General features: G+C 36.1%; 1 protein-coding gene across 3 annotated transcripts in view; it reads left to right on the forward strand.

The window, feature by feature from the left end:
- The first annotated feature begins 12,200 nt into the window (after positions 1 to 12,200).
- The window catches only part of LOC142350288 (neuronal acetylcholine receptor subunit beta-3-like), a 149,467-nt gene continuing 140,342 nt past the window's right edge, over positions 12,201 to 21,325 (forward strand). For 2 of the 3 annotated variants that reach the window (XM_075402083.1, XM_075402080.1), the window contains exons 1-3: positions 12,201 to 12,337; positions 14,058 to 14,092; positions 16,801 to 17,054. In XM_075402083.1, coding sequence (XP_075258198.1) covers positions 16,903 to 17,054 — 152 coding nt within the window. In that variant the 5' untranslated portion in view covers positions 12,201 to 12,337; positions 14,058 to 14,092; positions 16,801 to 16,902. Of the gene's footprint in view, positions 12,373 to 14,057; positions 14,093 to 16,800; positions 17,055 to 21,325 lie in introns of all 3 variants that reach the window. The other variant, XM_075402081.1, reaches the window with a different exon arrangement.

The raw sequence follows: 21,325 nt of genomic DNA on the forward strand, positions 1-21,325 counted from the left end.
CGGTTACCCTCAGTATCTAACAAAGTGTAGACATGCAAGGGGCGGAGGTGTGATGATTCAGGGGTGAAATGAAATAAGCATTATAAAGGAGACAGAAACCTCATCTGAGGAAGCTCTTTTGTTAAATTTTCTTTAGCAGGAAAAAGGTTCAAAGTCCTTATTATCAATAATAAACCTCGTAACAACAAAAACATATTGTAGAGCTGCTAGATAAGTTCTTGGAAAAACATACATCAGTCGAAATTCCACTTGCTGTCTGCGGAGATTTTAACATCGATAATCTGAAAGATAACCAGCTGATTAAGGATTACAAAAATGTGATCCAGTCTAATGGTTTTGAACTCTTTGAAACATCGCCTACTCAAGTAACAGTTATTTCCCTGTCTTGCATTGATCATATCATACAGCAGAATTGTGTATCGCCGCAAGTTTTTGTTCTTGAACATAAAAGTTTTTCTGATCATTCCCCCTGACAATTAAATAAAAAGACCACACAAAATTGTTCAGAAGTAAATACATTCCGTGATAGATTTTTCCTAAAAAGCCCAGCGAAAGTTAAGCAGTTTAAGGTCACATTACATGGACATCTTAGATCTTTCAGAAGTTATATTGTTGAAGCAGCTGAAGTTCCTGGAAATCACTGATGAGTTTGCCCCTCTTTGGACATTCCAGCCTAAATTAGGAAAAAATCCCAAATGAACATCGCATGAACTTAAAAAAGTAAGAACCAGTAAAAACCTCGCTCACTGTAAATGGATGAAAACAAGGGAAAATGTTCATCTCGAAAAATTTAATTAATTGCGCTACAAGTTTGAAAACCTAGTGAGAAATAAAAAGAAAAGGTATTACTCAATAACTTTCGAATCATACATGGGAGACTCAAGACAAGTCTATAAACTGTTAAATGATATAAGGGGGAAAAGCATGGAAAAAAGTACACTTTTTACGTAACTGTGGGGTTGATTGTCCTAATGACAGTGAGATTGCCAACGCATTCAATGTTTTTTGTTGACGCTGGGATAAATATTTCAAGAAAGTTGCCTTATGTTCCTCTCCAAACTATACCTTCTCATGACAAGTCAATGTTCCTCTATCCAACATCAGATAATGAAGTACGAAAAACTACTGATTAATTAGACAATAAATCTTCTTCCGTGCTTGATAAAATAAGCAACGTTCTGGTAAAATTTAGCCATGAGGTTTCTATTCCATACTTAACATATCGTATTAATATTTCCTTCATCAACGGAAGTTTTCCCGAAGCTTTAGCAGAATCCAAAGTTATTCCTTTGCATAAGGATGGAGATAAGACCAATGAAAACAATTATAGGCCAATAGCACTGCTTATTACTTAGAGTAAAGTTTTTGAAAGATTTATGTATATTCAATTTTTTAATTTTTTTGAGCAGAACCTGTTGTTTTCGAATGAACAATTTGTTTTGCTGCATAAGTTAGAATGCTATGTTATTCGCGGTAACTGTCACAAATGTTTTGCTTCGTATTTATCTAATAGGTGCCAAAGAGTTCAAGTCAATGGTTGCTTATCAAAATGGAGAAATTTAAATTTTGGCGTACCACAAGGATCAATCCTCGGACCTCTTTAAATCATTATTTATATTAATGATATTACCACATGCTGCAAATTCAGAAACAAAATTCTGTTTGCAGATGACACTAAAATATCATCGATTAGATGTAAACCTGATGATATTGAACGGGATCTCAATGCAATTGGCAGTTGGCTAATAGCAAACAAATTGTCCCTTAATTTGGATGAAAGAGTTCAATTAATTTTAAGTGCTAGTGCTTCCAAACATCAGTATAGTGTAAATCTTTTCAGCGTATTATAAAACAAAGGTGTAAATACTTTGGCTTAAATTTAGATTCTAAACTGGCGTTCAAGTTTCATATTGATTATAATAAAAAGAGACTCGGTAAACAGTTTGGTATTATTTGTAAGTTAAGACATTACGTTCCAAGGAAGTTGCTAATTCACTACTATAAAAGCAATTTAAATCCAATAATACAAAACGGTATTTTATTTTATAGTTGCACAAAATATTCAAATTTAGAAAAAATTTATCTCCTACAGAAAAAAAATTTTGAAGTTTATTCATTTCTGTACCCGCCGTGATCATTGTGAAGATATACTTCAGAGACACAAAAATAATGTCAGTATTCGAGCTTCATATCTACGAAATGCTCAAGTTTGTCTGTAGATCTATATACCATTTGTATTCTGAAAAATACCTTAATGATTTATTTAGTTTTGAGAACAAAAGATCTACTAGAAATGATTCTTATAATCTTTTGCATGAAATTCTTTGTAGAAACAAAACTGGAAGAAAGTGCAATTTCGCGCCGCAAAACTTTATAATCTGTTAGCAAAACAGAATCTCTTTACTACTTTTGACAACTGCACTGTCAATGACATAAGTAATCTTTATCACAAATTGAAAGACTCATACATGGATAACAACAAAGAGCTTGTAAAACACATGTTTGCTCTGTAAGGGTTAATTTTTTGATATCATTTACGTGCATGCTACAGCACTATCAGAAAAAGCCCGGCTTCTTTCGAAGGAAAAAAAATTGAGTCTCATGATTAGATTATCTCGCATATAATTTCTTAGTGGAACTGGAAATTGGGAAAAAATTACTTTTTAATGTATTTCCTTAACAAATGCATTCACTTAAGTTTTTGTTAATCTCATAATTGACGTTTGAAGGGCAAAGTGTCGAGGACAATTTGTCCCGTTGTCTGTCCCCAGAGTCTCTTTATAGATTGATGTTTGTTATAGTTTGTTTATATTTAGTACTTGGAGAAATTAATTCTTTTTTTCTTTCTTTTTTTGTTAATTTCAGATCAAAATAAATGACCAGCAATTTGCCATATAGAGCCAAAAAGTGTTGAAGCTAAATGCGCTCGAGCTATAAGAAAGGCGCTGATTTTGGAGCGCATTTCTTATAGAAGCTCAATTCTGTTTGATATTATGTAACATTTTTGGGATCAAATTTTGAGAAACACATTCACCGCCTTCGGCGCATTTGCTGCATAGTATAATCGCGTTCGGGGTTTTTCCTATACTTTATTGCGCAGAAACGGCGCTGACATCTCGACTCAGGTTTCACCCGTCACACTACCAGCTGGCAAATACCATAAATTTTGAAACGTGATTTCAAGTTAGCAGAATAAGGATAAGTAGGAAACAATTTATTAATATATAAAGAAGATTTCGCTCTAACGACATCGATCCAATTTGAAATCGGACAAAATAGTGGTTTTTAACTAGCTGTTAATGCATCCAATTTTTATTAAAAGTTTTTCTTTCCTCCTTTTTGGTTCCCAAACAGAAATCTTAGAGTTTCTATATTCAGTTAGGTAAACTTTACCAGAAGAGGCTCAATCAACTAAAACAATTTTATCAACTTTTTATTCCTAAAACCGCTAAATTGTGACAGCTGCTCATATGCGTCGCTGAGATGACGCTATCTTCTTTATGTTTTTCCCTTAAATTTTATCTAAATTTCATAACTTAAATTTATAACATTTTCCCATTTGCACTTTTGATTTTCTATTGTAATTGTTGCGCTTTCATTCCGTTTTTTGTTCAAGCCAAATATCAGCTGCTGAAGTCAACGAAGCTTTTGTTTTAATTCTTTCAAAGCCTTGTTTCAATCACAATTTTTGATTTAATAATAAAACTATTAGCTCAAAATCCATTCACATAAAGACAAGAGAAAAAGCGAACACTTTTTCGTTCATCAACCCGATAAGTCGTAAATAAAAAGAGAACATTTTATTACTTAACACGTTCTACTGGCCCAATAAAATTGAAAATTATTTCTTCTTCTCAAGTAAGTTATTTCAGTGAAAAGCCCACAATATAACAGAAAATCAAAATAGAAAAGAAGAAATGGCTCATTTGCTTCCAATTTGTGATGTCAAAAACCATCTTTCAATTGAAGGAGATTGCGTTAGAACTCGACATCTTCAATAATTCAATCAGGAACCTTGAAAGCAAAGAAAACTAAAGATGTGACGAAGACTGTTAACAGTACAAATCACGTGGACAGCGAGTTGATTTCTCTAAGTTTTGTTTTAAAAAATACTGATGAGGGAGTTTGTTTGAACACTGATTCAATTGGAGATCTATACCTGAAAGAAAGTGCTCTAAAAGGACGGGTGGAGGCTGCAGAAAACCATATAACAGCATTAGGGGGTTGAAAAGGAGACCACCCAGGTTGAAGCCCCAAACGTAATCAAGAAATTCCAGACCGAAGATGAACGCACGATGGGGGCGTCGGGTGATCAAAACAACAAATTCCGTAACCATTGAAAAACGCAACAAATTCTGACTTGAACTGAAGCAGAAAATCTGCAGAAAATCTGTTGAAGGCACGAAGTCAGGTGAACGAGCAAAAATATGACATAGACGCAAGAAAATCTATACATGACCGCGCGACAATCTGAACACTAAACGCACGAAAATCTGAATATGAAATTAATACTTTCCGTCTGAGACTTTTGGTCTGGATTTATCAGTTTACCTCAGGCATCTCAGACTGGGCAATAGTGATCGTGTTAAAAATGTTGGAAAGTAGCAAGTAGTAGGTTGGAAAATATTATTCAGAAGTACTATGTGTGTGTTTCTTGTACGTAAGAGGTTGGCATGTTATGTAATAAGTAATCCTAAACCAGATGAGAAATCCAATGCAGCAAACAGAGTTCTGTTTTGTAAATTTTCTGTCCTCCAGTAGAGAATTGAGAGCCTCTGTTCCAATTTAAATAGACAACATTCTTTAGCTATTTCAGATGGAGTCGGTTTGTAACTAGGATAGAGGTATAGAAAATAAGTAGCCCTCTCTATAGTTCCTTTAGAATTGTAAAAAAAAACCCAAATAGTGTCCGCCTGAACTGGTGAAATCAGTGATTTCGCAAAACTACTTACAAAAAAAACATCAGCAGTTAGCACTCAACAAATAGAAAATAGATTACTTTTTTTTCAACTGAATTTGTCACAGAGATAAATAAAAAGACAATAAGGAGTAGGGAGATACTCTTCTCCGCTTCAAATCAATCAAGATAATTTTTTCATTAAAAAGATCAGATCAAACGCCAACTCTTTGGCAAAACAGTAACAAAGATAACTCGAAATATTATCTAATTTGGATAAGAAAAATAACAGCTGTTGATATCAAATAGCGCGTTAAAGCATTAAGTCATTCAACCTCCTCGAAAATTCATCCAATTTTTACACTTTGCTTTATCTAATGTTTTGTGTTAACTTCTACTGTAAATGCAAAAGAAGTATCACACAACTAAACAATACGATTAATTTAAACAATCCTTATTTGATTCCATTAGAGAATAGGAACCTCATCAAATGTTATCACAGTACAACAAACTAACGACCACAAAATACACAAAAAAATCCAGCCTAGGGAATGAAAGGTTTTATCGCCTTATAGTCACGAAAAAAAAACATTGAAACTGACATCTCAGTAAAAGAATACACTTAGGGTACAAAAAATCTCTCCTCGTTTCTCCACCATTTGGGAAAATGAGTTAGACATATCTATAAAATTTATGCGGAATTTTGAAAAAAAACCATGACAGGCAGAAGCGCTACAATACTTATTTTACCCAAATTGTTTCTTCAAGTCTTTGTATGAAGTATAACTTAAACTTGAGCCCATACAGAAGATGGTATGTTCCTAAGCTCACACTATTCAGATTGGCCGTTGCTTCAACTTTTACCTTAAGCAAGTCCACAAACACTTTTTTTGTGTTCTCTTCTGCAAAAAAAAATAATGGTAATTTGGAAATCTGACAAAAACTCAACTCTGCAAGACCCCGTCATATCTGTGGACACATTTCTAGTATTTCATCTGCTTGGGTGGAGGAGTCTCTTGATACTGGATCCCTTGTGATCCTGGCCAGTGCACACATATTGCATACACCATCGAGTTACTCTTCTGTCTCCAAAATTTTCCCTACCACGTCTACTTGATTCAGTCTCTCTCTTTAGAGTCAAGTCTGTCCCCAATCCGAGTAATTTGAGTATGATTAGTTTGAAAAATAGTAAGGAGCGCACAAAATTTTTCTTAGTTCGCCTAGGAAACGCTTTTTGTCTGAGAGTACATTGTGGGTAATTCCAGGAACGCGTCTATGTTTGCCACTGTTTGCTCTTAGCAAATGTTATCTCCTAGAATGTCCACTGTCTTCCACTTGGTAAGAGCTGCCCACTATTTCTCTTCTGGGCTATCAATGCTGGACTCATTACTACTGATTCATATTTGCCCTCATCTCTGTCCCTTAGCTGCCCTGTCAATTAGGCCCTTCTCACCATACTTACTGCTTTGCGATCTGATTTTCCTTCTGTTCTTTTTGACAAAGTCTCAAAGGGGAGCCAAACACAAAATTAGATTTTTTTGGGGTGCCTTCCTTAAATCATTCTTCATTGCTAGTGCCATTGAATCCCTTTGTTCCTAGCGGCTCGGTGCTGTGATCTCTTGCAGGATCTGCAAGATTTCCTTAAATCTTTCTAGCTATCCTGTATAATGACGTTTTCATACCTAATTGGCAGACTATCAGAACTAAAGCAGTCAAAAGGGTAACGGAGACTGCTTCCACTGCTTCCTGTAGCCTTGTGAGCAACTACAGTCCTCTGTTGAAAATGTTGTCTGTAACCTCAGAATGTTCTACTTGCAGTCGAGCCAGTTGAGCCACTTATGTCAGCACTGTCGGCATCGGCACACTCTCAAATTGCTCCTGAAACAGCTTCCCTGCAGTTGTTTTATCTCCCTTGCCATCTTCTTGGATACAGGCGTGCCTCTTCAAGATCTCCTCTGGCGTATTATGACTTTTTCTAACCAATCTTTGCCCCATTTTCCAGTGGTGCAGGGAATGAAAGTTTTTATCACCTTATAGGCATAGTCACAAAAAAAACATTGAAACTGACATCTCAGTAAAAAAAAATACACTTAGGGTACAAAACATCCCTCCTCGTTTCTCCACCATTTCGGAAAAATGAGTTGGACATATCTATAAAGTCTATGCGGAATTTTGAAAAAAAAACTATGACAGGCAGAAAAACTACAATACTTATTTTACCATTGTTTCTTCAAGTCTTTGTATGAAGTATAACTTAAACTTGAGCCCATACAGAAGATGGTATGTTCCTGAGCTCACGCTATTCAGATCGGTCTTTGCTTCAATTTTTACCTTAAGCAAGTCCACAAACACTTTTTCTGTGTTCTCTTCTGCAAAAAAAATGATAATTTAGAAATCTGACAAAAACTCAACTCTGCAAGACCCCGTCATATCTGTGAACACATTTCTAGTTTTTCATCTGCTTGGGTGGAGGAGTCTCTTGATACTGGATCCCTTGTGATCCTGGCCAATGCACACATATTGCATACATCATCGAGTTCCTCTTCTGTCTCCAAACTTTTCCCTACCACATCTACTTGATTCAGTCTCTCTCTTTAGAGTCAAGTCTTTCCCCAATCCGAGTAACTAGAGTATGATTAGTTTTAAAAATAGTAAGGAGCACACAAAGTTTTTCTTAGTTCGCCTAGGAAACGCTTTTTGTCTGAGAGTACATTGCGGGTAATTCCAGGAACGTGTCTATGTTTGCCACTGTTTGCCCTTAGCAAATGTTATCTCCTAGAATGTCCACTGTCTTCCACTTGGTAAGAGCTGCCCACTATTCCTCTTCTGGGTTATCAATGCTGAACTCATTGCTACTGATTCATTTTTGCCCTAATCTCTGTTTTTAGCTGCCCTGTCAATTAGGCCCTTCTCACCATACTTACTGCTTTGCGATCTGACCTTCCTTCTGTTCTTTTTGACAAAGTCTCAAAAGGGAGCCAAACACAAAATTAGATTTTTTTTCGGGGTGCCTTCCTTAAATCTTGCTTCATTGCTAGTGCCATTGAATCCCTTTGTTCCTAGCGGCTCGGTGCTGTGATCTCTTGCAGGATCTGCAAGATTTCCCTAAATCTTTCTAGCTATCCTGTATAATGACGTTTTCATACCTAATTAGCAGACTATCAGAACTAAAGCAGTCAAAAGGGTAACGGAGACTGCTTCCACTGCTTCCTGTAGCCTTGTGAGCAACTACAGTCCTCTGTTGAAAATGTTGTCTGTAACCTCAGAATGTTCTACTTGCAGTCGAGCCAGTTGAGCCACTTATGTCAGCACTGTCGGCATCGGCACACTCTCAAATTGCTCCTGAAACAGCTTCCGTGCAGTTGTTTTATCTCCCTTGCCATCTTCTTGGATACAGGCGTGCCTCTTCAAGATCTCCTCTGGCATATTATGACTTTTTCTAAACAATCTTTGCCCCATTTTCCAAAAAAACATTGAAACTGACATCTCAGTAAAAAAAAATACACTTAGGGTACAAAACATCCCTCCTCGTTTCTCCACCATTTCGGAAAAATGAGTTGGACATATCTATAAAGTCTATGCGGAATTTTGAAAAAAAAACTATGACAGGCAGAAAAACTACAATACTTATTTTACCATTGTTTCTTCAAGTCTTTGTATGAAGTATAACTTAAACTTGAGCCCATACAGAAGATGGTATGTTCCTGAGCTCACGCTATTCAGATCGGTCTTTGCTTCAATTTTTACCTTAAGCAAGTCCACAAACACTTTTTCTGTGTTCTCTTCTGCAAAAAAAATGATAATTTAGAAATCTGACAAAAACTCAACTCTGCAAGACCCCGTCATATCTGTGAACACATTTCTAGTTTTTCATCTGCTTGGGTGGAGGAGTCTCTTGATACTGGATCCCTTGTGATCCTGGCCAGTGCACACATATTGCATACACCATCGAGTTACTCTTCTGTCTCCAAACTTTTCCCTACCACATCTACTTGATTCAGTCTCTCTCTTTAGAGTCAAGTCTGTCCCCAATCCGAGTAACTAGAGTATGATTAGTTTTAAAAATAGTAAGGAGCACACAAAGTTTTTCTTAGTTCGCCTAGGAAACGCTTTTTGTCTGAGAGTACATTGCGGTTAATTCCAGGAACGTGTCTATGTTTGCCACTGTTTGCCCTTAGCAAATGTTATCTCCTAGAATGTCCACTGTCTTCCACTTGGTAAGAGCTGCCCACTATTCCTTTTCTGGGTTATCAATGCTGAACTCATTGCTACTGATTCATTTTTGCCCTAATCTCTGTTTTTAGCTGCCCTGTCAATTAGGCCCTTCTCACCATACTTACTGCTTTGCGATCTGACCTTCCTTCTGTTCTTTTTGACAAAGTCTCAAAAGGGAGCCAAACACAAAATTAGATTTTTTTTCGGGGTGCCTTCCTTAAATCTTGCTTCATTGCTAGTGCCATTGAATCCCTTTGTTCCTAGCGGCTCGGTGCTGTGATCTCTTGCAGGATCTGCAAGATTTCCTTAAATCTTTCTAGCTATCCTGTATAATGACGTTTTCATACCTAATTAGCAGACTATCAGAACTAAAGCAGTCAAAAGGGTAACGGAGACTGCTTCCACTGCTTCTTGTAGCCTTGTGAGCAACTACAGTCCTCTGTTGAAAATGTTGCCTGAAACCTCAGAATGTTCTACTTACAGTCGAGCCAGTTGAGCCACTTATGTCAGCACTGTCGGCATCGGCACACTCTCAAATAGCTCCTGAAACAGCTTCCAAGCTGTTGTTTTATCTCCCTTGCCATCTCCTTGGATATAGGCGTGTCTCTTCAAGATCTCCTGTGGCATATTGTGGCTCTTTTTCTAACCATTCCTTGTCCCACTTTCCAGTGGTGCAGGCTAATCGGGTTTTGCTCTGTCCCTGGTATGTATTTATAGTGTCCTTTTGTCTGATCATTGAAAAATATCTTGTGCTCAATATGGGGCAGTGCTCTGCATTTTCTGTGAAATTCAGCAGCGTCACTGTCCGCTGATCTCTGGTAGAATGAGCAGTAAAGACAAGTGTAAAAAAAGAGTTACTAAGCAGAAAGTGACTATGAATGTCAGCCACAAATTTATTTTGGTTTTGTAATTATTTTTTGTGACTTAGAAAACTGATGCGCTCAAAGGTGTTTTGGAAAGTTGATCCTTGCAGGCGAATGAAGCTCTTTTAACCAAAAAACCGAAATAACCTTCTTTGCACCATGATTTATAGTGGGAGTCGTAGGATTAACCAAATACGGTTTGATTTTAAAATTTTCCTAGAAATCCAAGGATACCAAAAATAGTTTCAATTTACGCTTTCCTAATGCTTTTTTCATATCCCGGGTCAACGATCATACAACTTTCTTTGATTTGGTACTAGGTCATATATGATTCTTAGTAATCATACTAGGTCATATATGATTTGTATGAATTCTTGGTAGTCATACAAGGACAATATATGATTTCCTAGAAATCATTCAAGGATCATACAAAAAAAATGCAAAGACTAAAAACTGTATAATTTTGATTTTCCATTGAAGTTGAAAAAATTTCTTGGATTTCATACAAGGTCATATATGACACATAATACATTGACGGGTGCCACAAATTCCCGTATAATGTAGTCAGTTAAATTATTATATCGCATTTGCAATCCACATTTGATTCTTGTGTGCGCTGAAAGAATAAATTTGTGGTTTAAACATATTCAGAAAACGAATATGACGTGATATGCATTTTTTTCTTGATTAATTATTTTTATAAATGAGCATTTATATGTATAAACTGGCTTCAGAGTATGTCAAAAATTTTGTTATTTGTTTGGACTTACTCTTATTTTGTGCCCCACTTGCAATTGATATTGTACGTTAGGGTCTTTTGGCGGACCACAATGTGATGCCGGGGTATCATATATGTGATGCCCTACCGAATAAAAACAAAAAAACATAAATGTTTAAAGATTTTTAAAAAATAGATGTATGATTCTTGGTATTCGTACTAGGATCATATATGATTTCTTGGTAATCATACAAGGATCATATATGATTTCTTTGGTTTCATACAAGGATCGTACTAAGAAATCAAGTATGGACAATATGAAATCATATATGATCCTTGTATGAAATCAAAGAAACTTCAACCCGGGATTTCATGATTCATCAGTGTGAAGAAAGCATTATTTTCAAAGGCCATCTCTTGAAGATTCGTTTATATGAATTTATTGTCTTGAATCATTTTACCTTTGTCAGATTAAAGTGGTAAATTGAAAATATCTGAAAAATATCTTACAAATTTTGGGCTCTAGTTTGTATCGAATTTCTAAAAGTATACAATGAGTTTTATTTGAGGATTAAGCGATTTGATTCTGTTATATGCCTTCAATCATCGCTCTAATCTCTCAGCTATGCGAGTTCCTTGTGATGCTAAAATGCAGTAAAGATAAAATCAGTAGAAGCAAATTTCTTCAGAAAATCGAAGCTCCAAAACGCGTGTAACCAAAGTATGCTCTTTCTCTGTATAATGACAAACATGAGTTGAAAGTATAAAGTTTTATTAATTTTATTCAAGCCTTTTCCCGCTTAAATTCTCGCACTTTACATGTACTTCAACGTGCTTCAGTTTCGTTGGTCAAATAGATTTGGCTTTATAGTTTAACAGATATGTCATGTATTTGAACAGATTTTATGGCTACATTCTGTAGCACTGTTTTCACTAAGTGTTCACAGCAAGGCTTGTGCAAAAGCGTATGTATATACACGTGAGCTTGCCCTATACTTAATAGGGTGCTAGGAAAATTGGCCGACAGGGCGTTTAGCCGACAAGGAAAAAATGGGAAATTTAGCCGACAATTTTATCATAATTGGTCATAAAAGTCTCATTGGTCCATAAATCAGTAGTTCGGTTGTGATAGATTCATATCAAGTCCCACGGGCCGCTGAGGCATGGCCATGGGCCGCTGAGGCATGGCCATGGCCCGCGAGGCATGGCCAGATGCGGTTAAATACCTTTGCTACACTAGTTGATAGACCTTCGTTACATTAGTTGATGAAAAAACTGCGGTATATTTATCCGCTTGCGAAATAGTGTTTTAAATTGGCCAATCACAGCTGCACAATAAGTTTTATTGCTCATTTTACTTAAATTGTCGGCTAAATTTCTCATTTTTTGGTTGTCGGCTAAACGCCCTGTCGGCCAATACGGCGGCCACCACTTAATAGATTAAATATGTTTCAACCATATCACGTCTGGCTCCCGCAATATCCTCTTTGCCAATAAAAGATACAACATTCACAGAATTAAACTCACTCCCGAATATAAATTCAAACCTTTAAGTGGTTTAACAGTGCTCTCAAGCGTCACACTGATTTCAGTTATAACAGTTTTTATAAATCACTTCGACTTCGAGCTTCCCGCCTAACTCATGTAAAATTTCGAGTTTATACCGCCCAGGTTTTGAGGTCCCAGCCGGAAAAAATCTCTGATCAGACCCAAGTCCAACTTTGGTTCGATCACACATTAGTATGATCAGAGGTCACTTCGGTCTGGGGGATTGTCTGATCAGAGGTCACTTCTGGATGGTACTGGTTTGATCAGATTTCATTTCCGGATTTATACCGCGCACAAACCGAATCATTTAAGTTCATTTTATATCAATCAGGGAAAGATAAGTTTCAAATTCTATTAACAACTTTCGCAAATTGTTCGAAAATGTTTAACATAACCTCGAGTAATTTTGTCTTTGCTTGTGATGTAAAATAACTCTCAAGAGTTTACTGTAGCGTATAGTTTACAATCGTGGCTTAGAATGTTAATTGTAGTAAAATTTTAGGATTCATTCACTGAATTTTTTCGGCGATCTAAGAAATGTATCCAGAACGATGTTCATACGATGAAAACTAGATGTTTTTTACAACTTGCTGACTAGTTGTCGCTGTGTAAACTGAATAGAGCGATTGATTCGCAAAAAGTTACAGCATTACCTGTAACTAAACAAGCAGCTCTGTTCAGAATAGGATTTCAACATATAATTTCAAATTGAGGCATCCCAGGCTGAGGTGCCATCTGGAAGTGATCTCTGATCAGACCAAGTCCAACGCACACGATGTGTTCCCAGACCGAAATTACAGGGTCTGTGATTTGGCTCGAGCGCACAATAGTATGATTAGAAGTCACTTCGGTCTGGAAATGGTATAATCAGAGGTCACTTCGGTATGGGGATGGTATGATCAGAGGTCACTTCGGTCTGGGGATGGTGTGATCAGAGGTCACTTCAGGATGAGAATGGTCTGATCAGAGGCGGATTCAAGCGCATATTAGTCTGATCAGAGAAGATTTTGAGCGCAAATGGGTCTGATCAGACCACTTCGAGCGGAAATTTTTTCTTAAGATTTTCTTTTGTATTTTTACCGAGATATTGGCTTTGCAAAGAGGCAACCAAAAGCAGCATTCTGATCACAGACACATCTAGAATCTGATGGCTTTGATGAGAACCAAATGGGTCCAGCTGATAGAAAAACCGGGTCCCCTTAAATTTTGGCTAACTTTAGAACACAACGTTTTATTTGGAAAGCTGTCTAAATTCAACCATTGAGTTCGAAATATGCACTATTGGTACACTAAATTAATTTTTTCTCAGGCGTTGGGTTTTATTTTCTTTTGCAACACTTTTAGGATGCTCTTTTATTTAGATGAATTTAATGATGCAAACATCAATTTTTCTGAAAATATTATATTATTGAAAAAAATAAAGAATTTCATTCATAGTGAACACCAATAACTGATCAGACTATTTCGAGCGCAATTGAGTCTGATCAGAGATGATTTCGATCGTAAAAAAGTCTGATCAGAAGTAATTTTAACCACACAATCGTTTGGACAATGGTCTGCGTTTGGTCTGGGCCATGGACGCACAATCGTCTGGACAATGGTCTGATTTTGGTCTGATCAGAGGTCAATTCCGTCTGGAAAGGTCTTATCAGAGACAGTTTCGAGCGCAATTCGAGCGCACACGTTGTTTCGAGCGCACTTTAGTCTGATCAGAGGATACTTGGGTATGGGATGATCATATCAGAGGTAACTTTCCTCTGGCACGGTCTGTTCAGGGGTCACTTCCGGAAGGCACCTCAACCTGGGACAAAATCAGAAAACCGGCATTCAAAATAATTCATTCCATTGCTTGTTATACTTTATTTCACTTGATTTTCAACTGATTTCAACTGATTTGCAACAGTATGTGCAGTTAAAAACCAGAACTTTTCAGACTGGTCATTCCCTAGTGAGCTAGAAGAATAATTTTTGGTTCTGAATTTGGTTTTCAGATTCATTTTTCATCCTCTTTGAAAACTCATTTCTTTTGCAAAGATTTGCAAACTACATTATTGATTTGCAAATAATTACAATTTATTTGCAAAAATTTGCAATTTTTTACAAAATTTGTACAAAAAAATTTTGAATTATGAGAAAAAAAATTTTTGCAAAAGTAATGCATCAATAACCAAATATTTATAATGATAGTTTACAAAAATGTGTTTAAATATATTGTAAGTTGACTAGAGTTATAAAGTTCTCTAAGAAATCGCACAAACATCAAAAGAGCTAAATTTCTTTCTTTGATTTTGTACTAGTTCATATGAGATTCTTGGTAATCTTACTAGGTCATTCTTTTTTGTTTGATTTCTTGGTAATCATACAATTTCCTAGAAATCATACAGCAATCATAAAAAATTTTTCAGATCCTGAAAGCTGTATGATTTTCATTTCATATTCAAATTGAAACCATTTTCTGGAAATCATAAAAAGTCATATATGACACACAAAACACTGACCTGTTCCACAATGTCTTGTATAATGTAGACAGTGGACTTATTAAATTGTTATTTCGCATTTCCAATTCACGTTTGACTCTTTGCGTGCGTTAAAAGCATAACTTTGCTTTATAAACATAATCAGAAAACGAATTTGGATTTAAATACAAAATAATTTTTTTTCTTTTATAATTTCTTATAAAGGAACATTTATAAGTGGAAACTGGCTACAGGGTTTAATGATATTGTACATTTGGGTCTTTTGGTGGATCACAAAGTGATGACGGGGAAATCACATAGGTGCTACCACACCAAAAAAATTGAGGGGAACATAATTAGTAAAACATTTTTGAAAAATTGATGTTTGATTCTTGGTAATCATACAATGGTCAAATAAGACTTCTTTAAATTCTTAGAAAGATTGTAATAAGGAATCAAGTATGGACAGTATGAAATAAAGCATTAATCAAAGAATGAATCAAGTATGAATCCTTGTATGCAATCAAAGAAAATTCAACCCGAGACATTTGTACTCTCCAAATAAAAGTATAACACCTGTTCAGAAACTATAATCCGTGTAATTAAGGGCAAAAATTGTTTGTAAAAAACAACGAGAGAAACTGAAAATTCACGCGAACATAATATGGAGTTTACAAAAAAATCCTATGAAATAGTTCACATATACAATTGATCACTAAAGCCCAGGATGGTTACTCTGAAATGGTTTCGCATCTTATCAGTTGGTGGGAAAAAATTCTAAGCACAGCAAAATTATACAGTTTGTTAACACAATCCAACGTACCCAAAAAACTTGTTCATGAGGAAATATACTGAATATCAATAGCAAGTGAGCACCACCTAGTGCAACGAAGTGAAAAACAATTTTTGAAACATTATTGAAACATATTTCCTACTTCCCGGGTCGAGGAAAAACCGGAAAAATATGTAAGATAAGCGGTGAAAAGTTGTTTTTTTTCACCGCAAATTTTGTACTTATTTTTGCGGTGAAATGCGGTGGAATTATGTAATTTCGCCGCTATAGTAAGCGGTGAGCTTACAAAAAGTCAAAGCACGTCACTGCCCTTACAAGGGTTTGAACCTCTTACCTCCTGCATGTCATGCACTTCTTCTTGCACTGCCCCATCTCTCACTAAATTCTTATGTTTTTGTTATGAATACAAATTAAATTCACTCTACTTTCTGTAAAACATGCGCGGTGAATTTTTGTAGGATTTCCGATTTTTAGCGGTGAAATTATTTATTCTAGCGGTGAAATGTGGTAATTTTTAACAGTAAGTTAACCGCATACTCTAGCGGTGAAACTACATAAATTCATGGATTTGAAACAAAGTGTCAATAAGATGTAAGATTAAGGGGTAATTTTAGGGGCGGGGGCTTAAATCTAACAATCTCTCCCTTACTCCCCATTATTTTCACCACATTCACTGCTGATCTCACACTTTTGTAACACTTTTTGTCTAAATTTGTGTAAGTTACCACTAATTTAAACGGCGTATTTATGTAATTTCATCGCTATCACCACTTATCTCACACAATTTGTATATTTGGATACTTTTTTCAGAGCGCTGAATTTATGTAAATTCACCGCTGAAATCAGCGGTGAAACCATGTAATTTCACCGCAAACAAGGCGATAATTTTTTTTACCGCCTGATTTAACTAGTTTCACCGCATTCACCGCTTATCTTACAAAATTTCCCGCATTCACTGCTTATCTTGCATAATTTTGCGTTGAATGGCGGTGACACCTCGACCCGGGTTGTACTCATATTTTGTAAACAATTCTTTACGCCATCGATGCACCAACCTAATGCTCATGCCTAATTGTGTGATTCAGGGAAAAACGCAACTTTTACAGATCAGAAATCCCAAAATAATGTTGGTAAAATTCATTCAAAATTCAAAGTTAGGATTTCTGGCAAGAATTGCGTATTTTATGAAGTTCACAGGTAAACAACACCAGTAATTTAGGACACCAATGCGTAGAAATTGTTTACGGGATTGAATACGAGTTGGAAATATATTGTGTTGAAAAAAAGTGATATAATTTCTTTGAACCTAGTGGCGCTATCTCACTTCTGACGTTCAGAATAGAAGGAATTTTAATTTACTTGTGCCTCAGCGTCATAATATTGAAATAATTTTTTTATTTTTACTTGCATAAATGGAATTCAGCCTTACATATTCTGTATTGTTGTTCATTTTTACTGCTGTTCATGGAAAGCCAGAAGACGTGATTGCCCAGAACGAGTTAATGAAATTAGTTGAAGAACACATACCTCGTTACGGAGCACCAACCGATATTCAAAATGACACAGGAATCAAACTTTTTTCCGCTTTTTATGCTGATTTAAAGATAGCAAAAAATATTCATTTAAAGTTAGAAATCAAAATGAGACAGATTTAAAGCTCGACAAGAATTGCCAGATTGTCTAGACTTATAAAATCTAAATTAATATGGAAAATTAACTATGTTCCCTGGAAGTAACGGTACATTGAGAGGGATTTATCAATAGGTTCCAGGGAAAAAATGTTGGGCAATTAATTTAGTCATCAGGCAAATTCACAGAAAATAAAAGGCAAAACAAAACGTGTGCTTCTAAGATTTAGTTGGCTGTTTGTTTCCTCCAAGAAATTAGAAAAATGCTTAATTGCAATTAATGAATACCAACAGGAAGCACAAAAAACAAAGTGCAAGCTAGGAAGTTGATTCGTGAAATCTTTATGCGGAGGAAAAACAAATCAAACTCTTTGCGGAAAAGTCGATCTACCAATATTTTTACATCGGACATGGTCGGTGCAAAAGTTTTAGATCTTTAAAGTCTGGTGCTTTCAACGGGTTCTTGCAATTTTCACGCCTGAAAATGCAACAACCAAACATTATGCGCGCTCTGACAATATTAAATATAGCAACAGGGCTGTTGAAAAAAGGCATAAAGAACAGAAACTAACACAGATACTGAAATAAAACATTGTTTGTTTGTTACTATAGCAGTATAGTTTAGCAAGAAAAATAGGTACGCAATTTTTGAAAGCACAAATTTTAGTGATAAAGTACGAGTGATTTTGGATTGCAGGTAAATTTGATTTTGAACTTTTGAACGGCAAAAAAAATGTTGAAGTGTCGACTTGAAACCTAAGCCAGGGCAAATTAACCTTACTGTATTTTTTCTTATTCATACATCGCAGAGAATGTTTTGTGATTTCTTCTTGTGACTGATCTTCTATGTTCAAAATAGAGCCACCTCGTTAGGTCAAAAAGCTCTAGAAGAAACGACATGTTACCTAACACTGATAAAGAACCAGTAAGTTGAGCACCCTTAGGCGCAAGAAAAACGCTTAGAGACTGATTTAGGAAGCTGAAGAACAGCGGTTTGCCAGTCATCTTTGTAATAAGTTTGGAGAGGATGTTTAGACGTGTTTCCAACGGGGCTAATTAAATAGTGGATTATTAGAAGTGCCAAACAAAACAACTCTGCGATTTAGATTGAGGTAATCTGATTTGAATATATCGGGTTGCTCCAAATGTTGTAAGTTATGTGAACTTATATTCGTTTTTTTTCAATAACGGATTAATGTTTGAAAGTTTTCACTGTTTCTCTGCATCGTTATCAGATATTCCCAGTTAATCTTCAATAACATTTGCTTGATCTGAAGTACCTACATAGATTTAATTGTTTCGGTAGTTAAACTTCAGATAAAAGTTACTTTAGTACTTGGTTTGGCAATTGATTTCTATGAGCATCAGTTACTTTTTAAAGAGTCAAGAGAGCAGTTTCTGGGGACAGAACATTATACCTTCAAAAAGCAGGCAAAACATGCAACCATTTTTTCGAGTTTCTTTTTTGATTATATCCAGTCATCAGATAAAAGCCTTTTAGCAGCCAAACTCTAAAACTCTACAGTGGCGCTCATATGCGGACTCTCTTTCTTTAAAGGGGTTTTTCAAACGAAGTTCAAAATCAGTAGAACACAGATGTGCAAAAAATTATCAAAGATGATTGATACGATTGCTTAAAGCTGGCAACTGCAGAAGTAGGAAAGGTCAATAAAAACATTGGTGATAGTCGACAAGCGATTGTGAGTGTTTCGCAACAAACAAATTTGAGAGAATTTAAGCAGCGGAGAAAGCTGTTTTCGAGATATGGATACTTCAGAAAAGAGCCAGTGAATATTATTAGAATGAGGATTTAAATGGAGGGTAGTAGAGGCAGCCGCAGAGCAGATATAAGGAAGGTATTACGGAGACAAGACCACCAGAAGATCTAGAGAAACTGCAGCACAACTTGAAGCCTCAGAAGGGCATTCAGAGTAGAACGAAGTTTTTTGAAAAACAATGGCTGCATTCGGGTTCATAAAAACTTTCCCTCTCTTGAAAATGACGTTTGGGAGGCTGGCTTGAGTACTATTTTGATGTTTGTGACGTTTCATGTTGACAGAAAAAGAGGTGAAGAGATTTTTACAAGAGAAGTTGCGCTGCTGGGCAATTGATGCTTTGGAACATCAGCCAAGTCAATTTTTGAACTCCAATAAATAAATTTTGTTCGGATTCTTCGAGAAATGTTCCACTTAATTGACGTGTGACGGTCAAATGTTCCGCAAATGCATAAATAGGCATTTGATAGATACTCAATAGAAAATGCAGGAACACTAGAAAGCAGCTTTGAGTAAAATGCAGAGTATTTTGACTGAAAGGAGTCACCAAAAAGCGACTCAAAAATTACACAATAAGGAAGACGAGGACAAAGCAATTGATATTGCATTTTTTGCGGCGATGTCAGCAAAGACATTGAAGAGCAAACCTTGGTCGGCAATAAAGTTTTTGACTTTTGAGTGGGGGCATTCCTTGAGGGGGAAACATATCAAGCAACAGCAGCTTTTGAAAGCACACATTTTACTGATAAAGTACGAGTGATTTTGGATTGCAGGGGAATTTGGTTTTGAACTTTGAATGGCAAAAAAAATGTTGAAGTGTCTACTTGAAACCTAAGCCAGGGCAAAGTAACTTTACTGTATTTTTTCTTTTTCACACATTGCAGAGAATTTTTGGTAATTTCTTCTTGTGACTAATCTTCTATGTTCAAAATAGAACCACTTCGTTAGGTCAAAAAGCTCTAGAAGAAACGACATGTTACCTAACACTGATAAAGAACCAGTAAGTTGAATACCCTTAGGCACAAGCAAAACGCTTAGAGACTGATTTAGGAAGCTGAAGAACAGCGGTTTGCCAGTCATCTTTGTAAGAAGTTTGGAGAGGATGTTTAGAAGTGTTTTCAACAGGGCTAATTAAATAATGGATTATTAGAAGTGCCAAACAAAACAACTCTGCTATTTAGATTGAGGTAATCTGGTTTGAATATATCGGGATTGCTCCAACTGCTGTAGGTTACGTGAACTTATATTCGTTTTTGTTTCAATAACGGATTAATGTTTGAAAGTTTTCACTGTTTCTCTGCATCGTAATCAGATATTCTCAGTTAATCTTCAATTACATTTTTTTGATCTGAGGTACCTACATAGATTTAATTATTTCGGTAATTAAACTTCAGATAAAAACTACTTTACTTCTTGGCTTGACAATTGATTTCTATGAGCATCAGTTACTTTTTGGAGAGTCAAGCAAGAGAGCAGCAGTTTCTGGGGACAGAACTTTATACCCCCAAAAAGCAGGCGAAATATGCAACCATATTTTTGAATTTCTTTTTTGATTATATCCAGTCATCAGATAAAAGCCTTTTAGCAGCCAAACTCTAAAACTCTACAGTGGCGCTCATATGCGGGCTCTCTTTCTTTAGAGGGGGTTTTCAAACGAAGTTCAAAATCAGTAGAGCACAGATGTGCAAAAAAATTATCGAAGATGATTGATACGATTGCTTAAGGCTGGCAACTGCAGAAGTAGGAAAGGTCAATAAAAACATTGGTGATAGTCAACAAGCGATTGTGATTGTTTTGCAACCATCAAATTTGAGAGAATTTAAGCAACGGAGAACGCTGTTTTCGAGACATGGATACTTCAGAAAAGAGCCAGTGAATTTTACTAGAATGAGGATTTAAACGGAGGGTAGTAGAGGCAGCCGCAGAGCAGATGTAAGGAAGGTATTACGGAGACAGAGACCACCAGAAGATATAGAGAAAATGCAGCACAACTTGAAGCCTCAGAAGGGCATTCAGAGTAGAACGAAGTTTTTTGAAAAACAATGGCTGCCTTCGGTTTCATAAAAACTTTCCCTCTCTTGAAAATGACGTTTGGGAGGCTGGCTTGAGTACTATTTTGATGTTTGTGACGTTTCATGTTTACTGAAAAAGAGGTGAAGAGATTTTTACCAGGGAAGTTGTGCGGCTGGGCAATTGATGCTTCAGAACATCAGCCAAGTCACTTTTTGAACTCCAATAAAAACTCGTGTTCGGATTCTTCGAGAAACGTTCCGCTTAATTGACGTGTGACGGTCCAATGTTCCGCAAATGCATAAATAGGCATTTGATAGATACTCAATAGAAAATGCAGGAACACTAGAAAGCAGCTTTGAGTAAAATGCAGAGTATATTGACTGAAAGGAGTCACCAAAAACCGACTCAAAAATACACAA

Source organism: Convolutriloba macropyga, chromosome 12, assembly GCF_964194025.1.
Source record: "Convolutriloba macropyga chromosome 12, txConMacr16.3, whole genome shotgun sequence".
Classification (NCBI taxonomy): Eukaryota; Metazoa; Xenacoelomorpha; order Acoela; family Convolutidae; genus Convolutriloba; species Convolutriloba macropyga.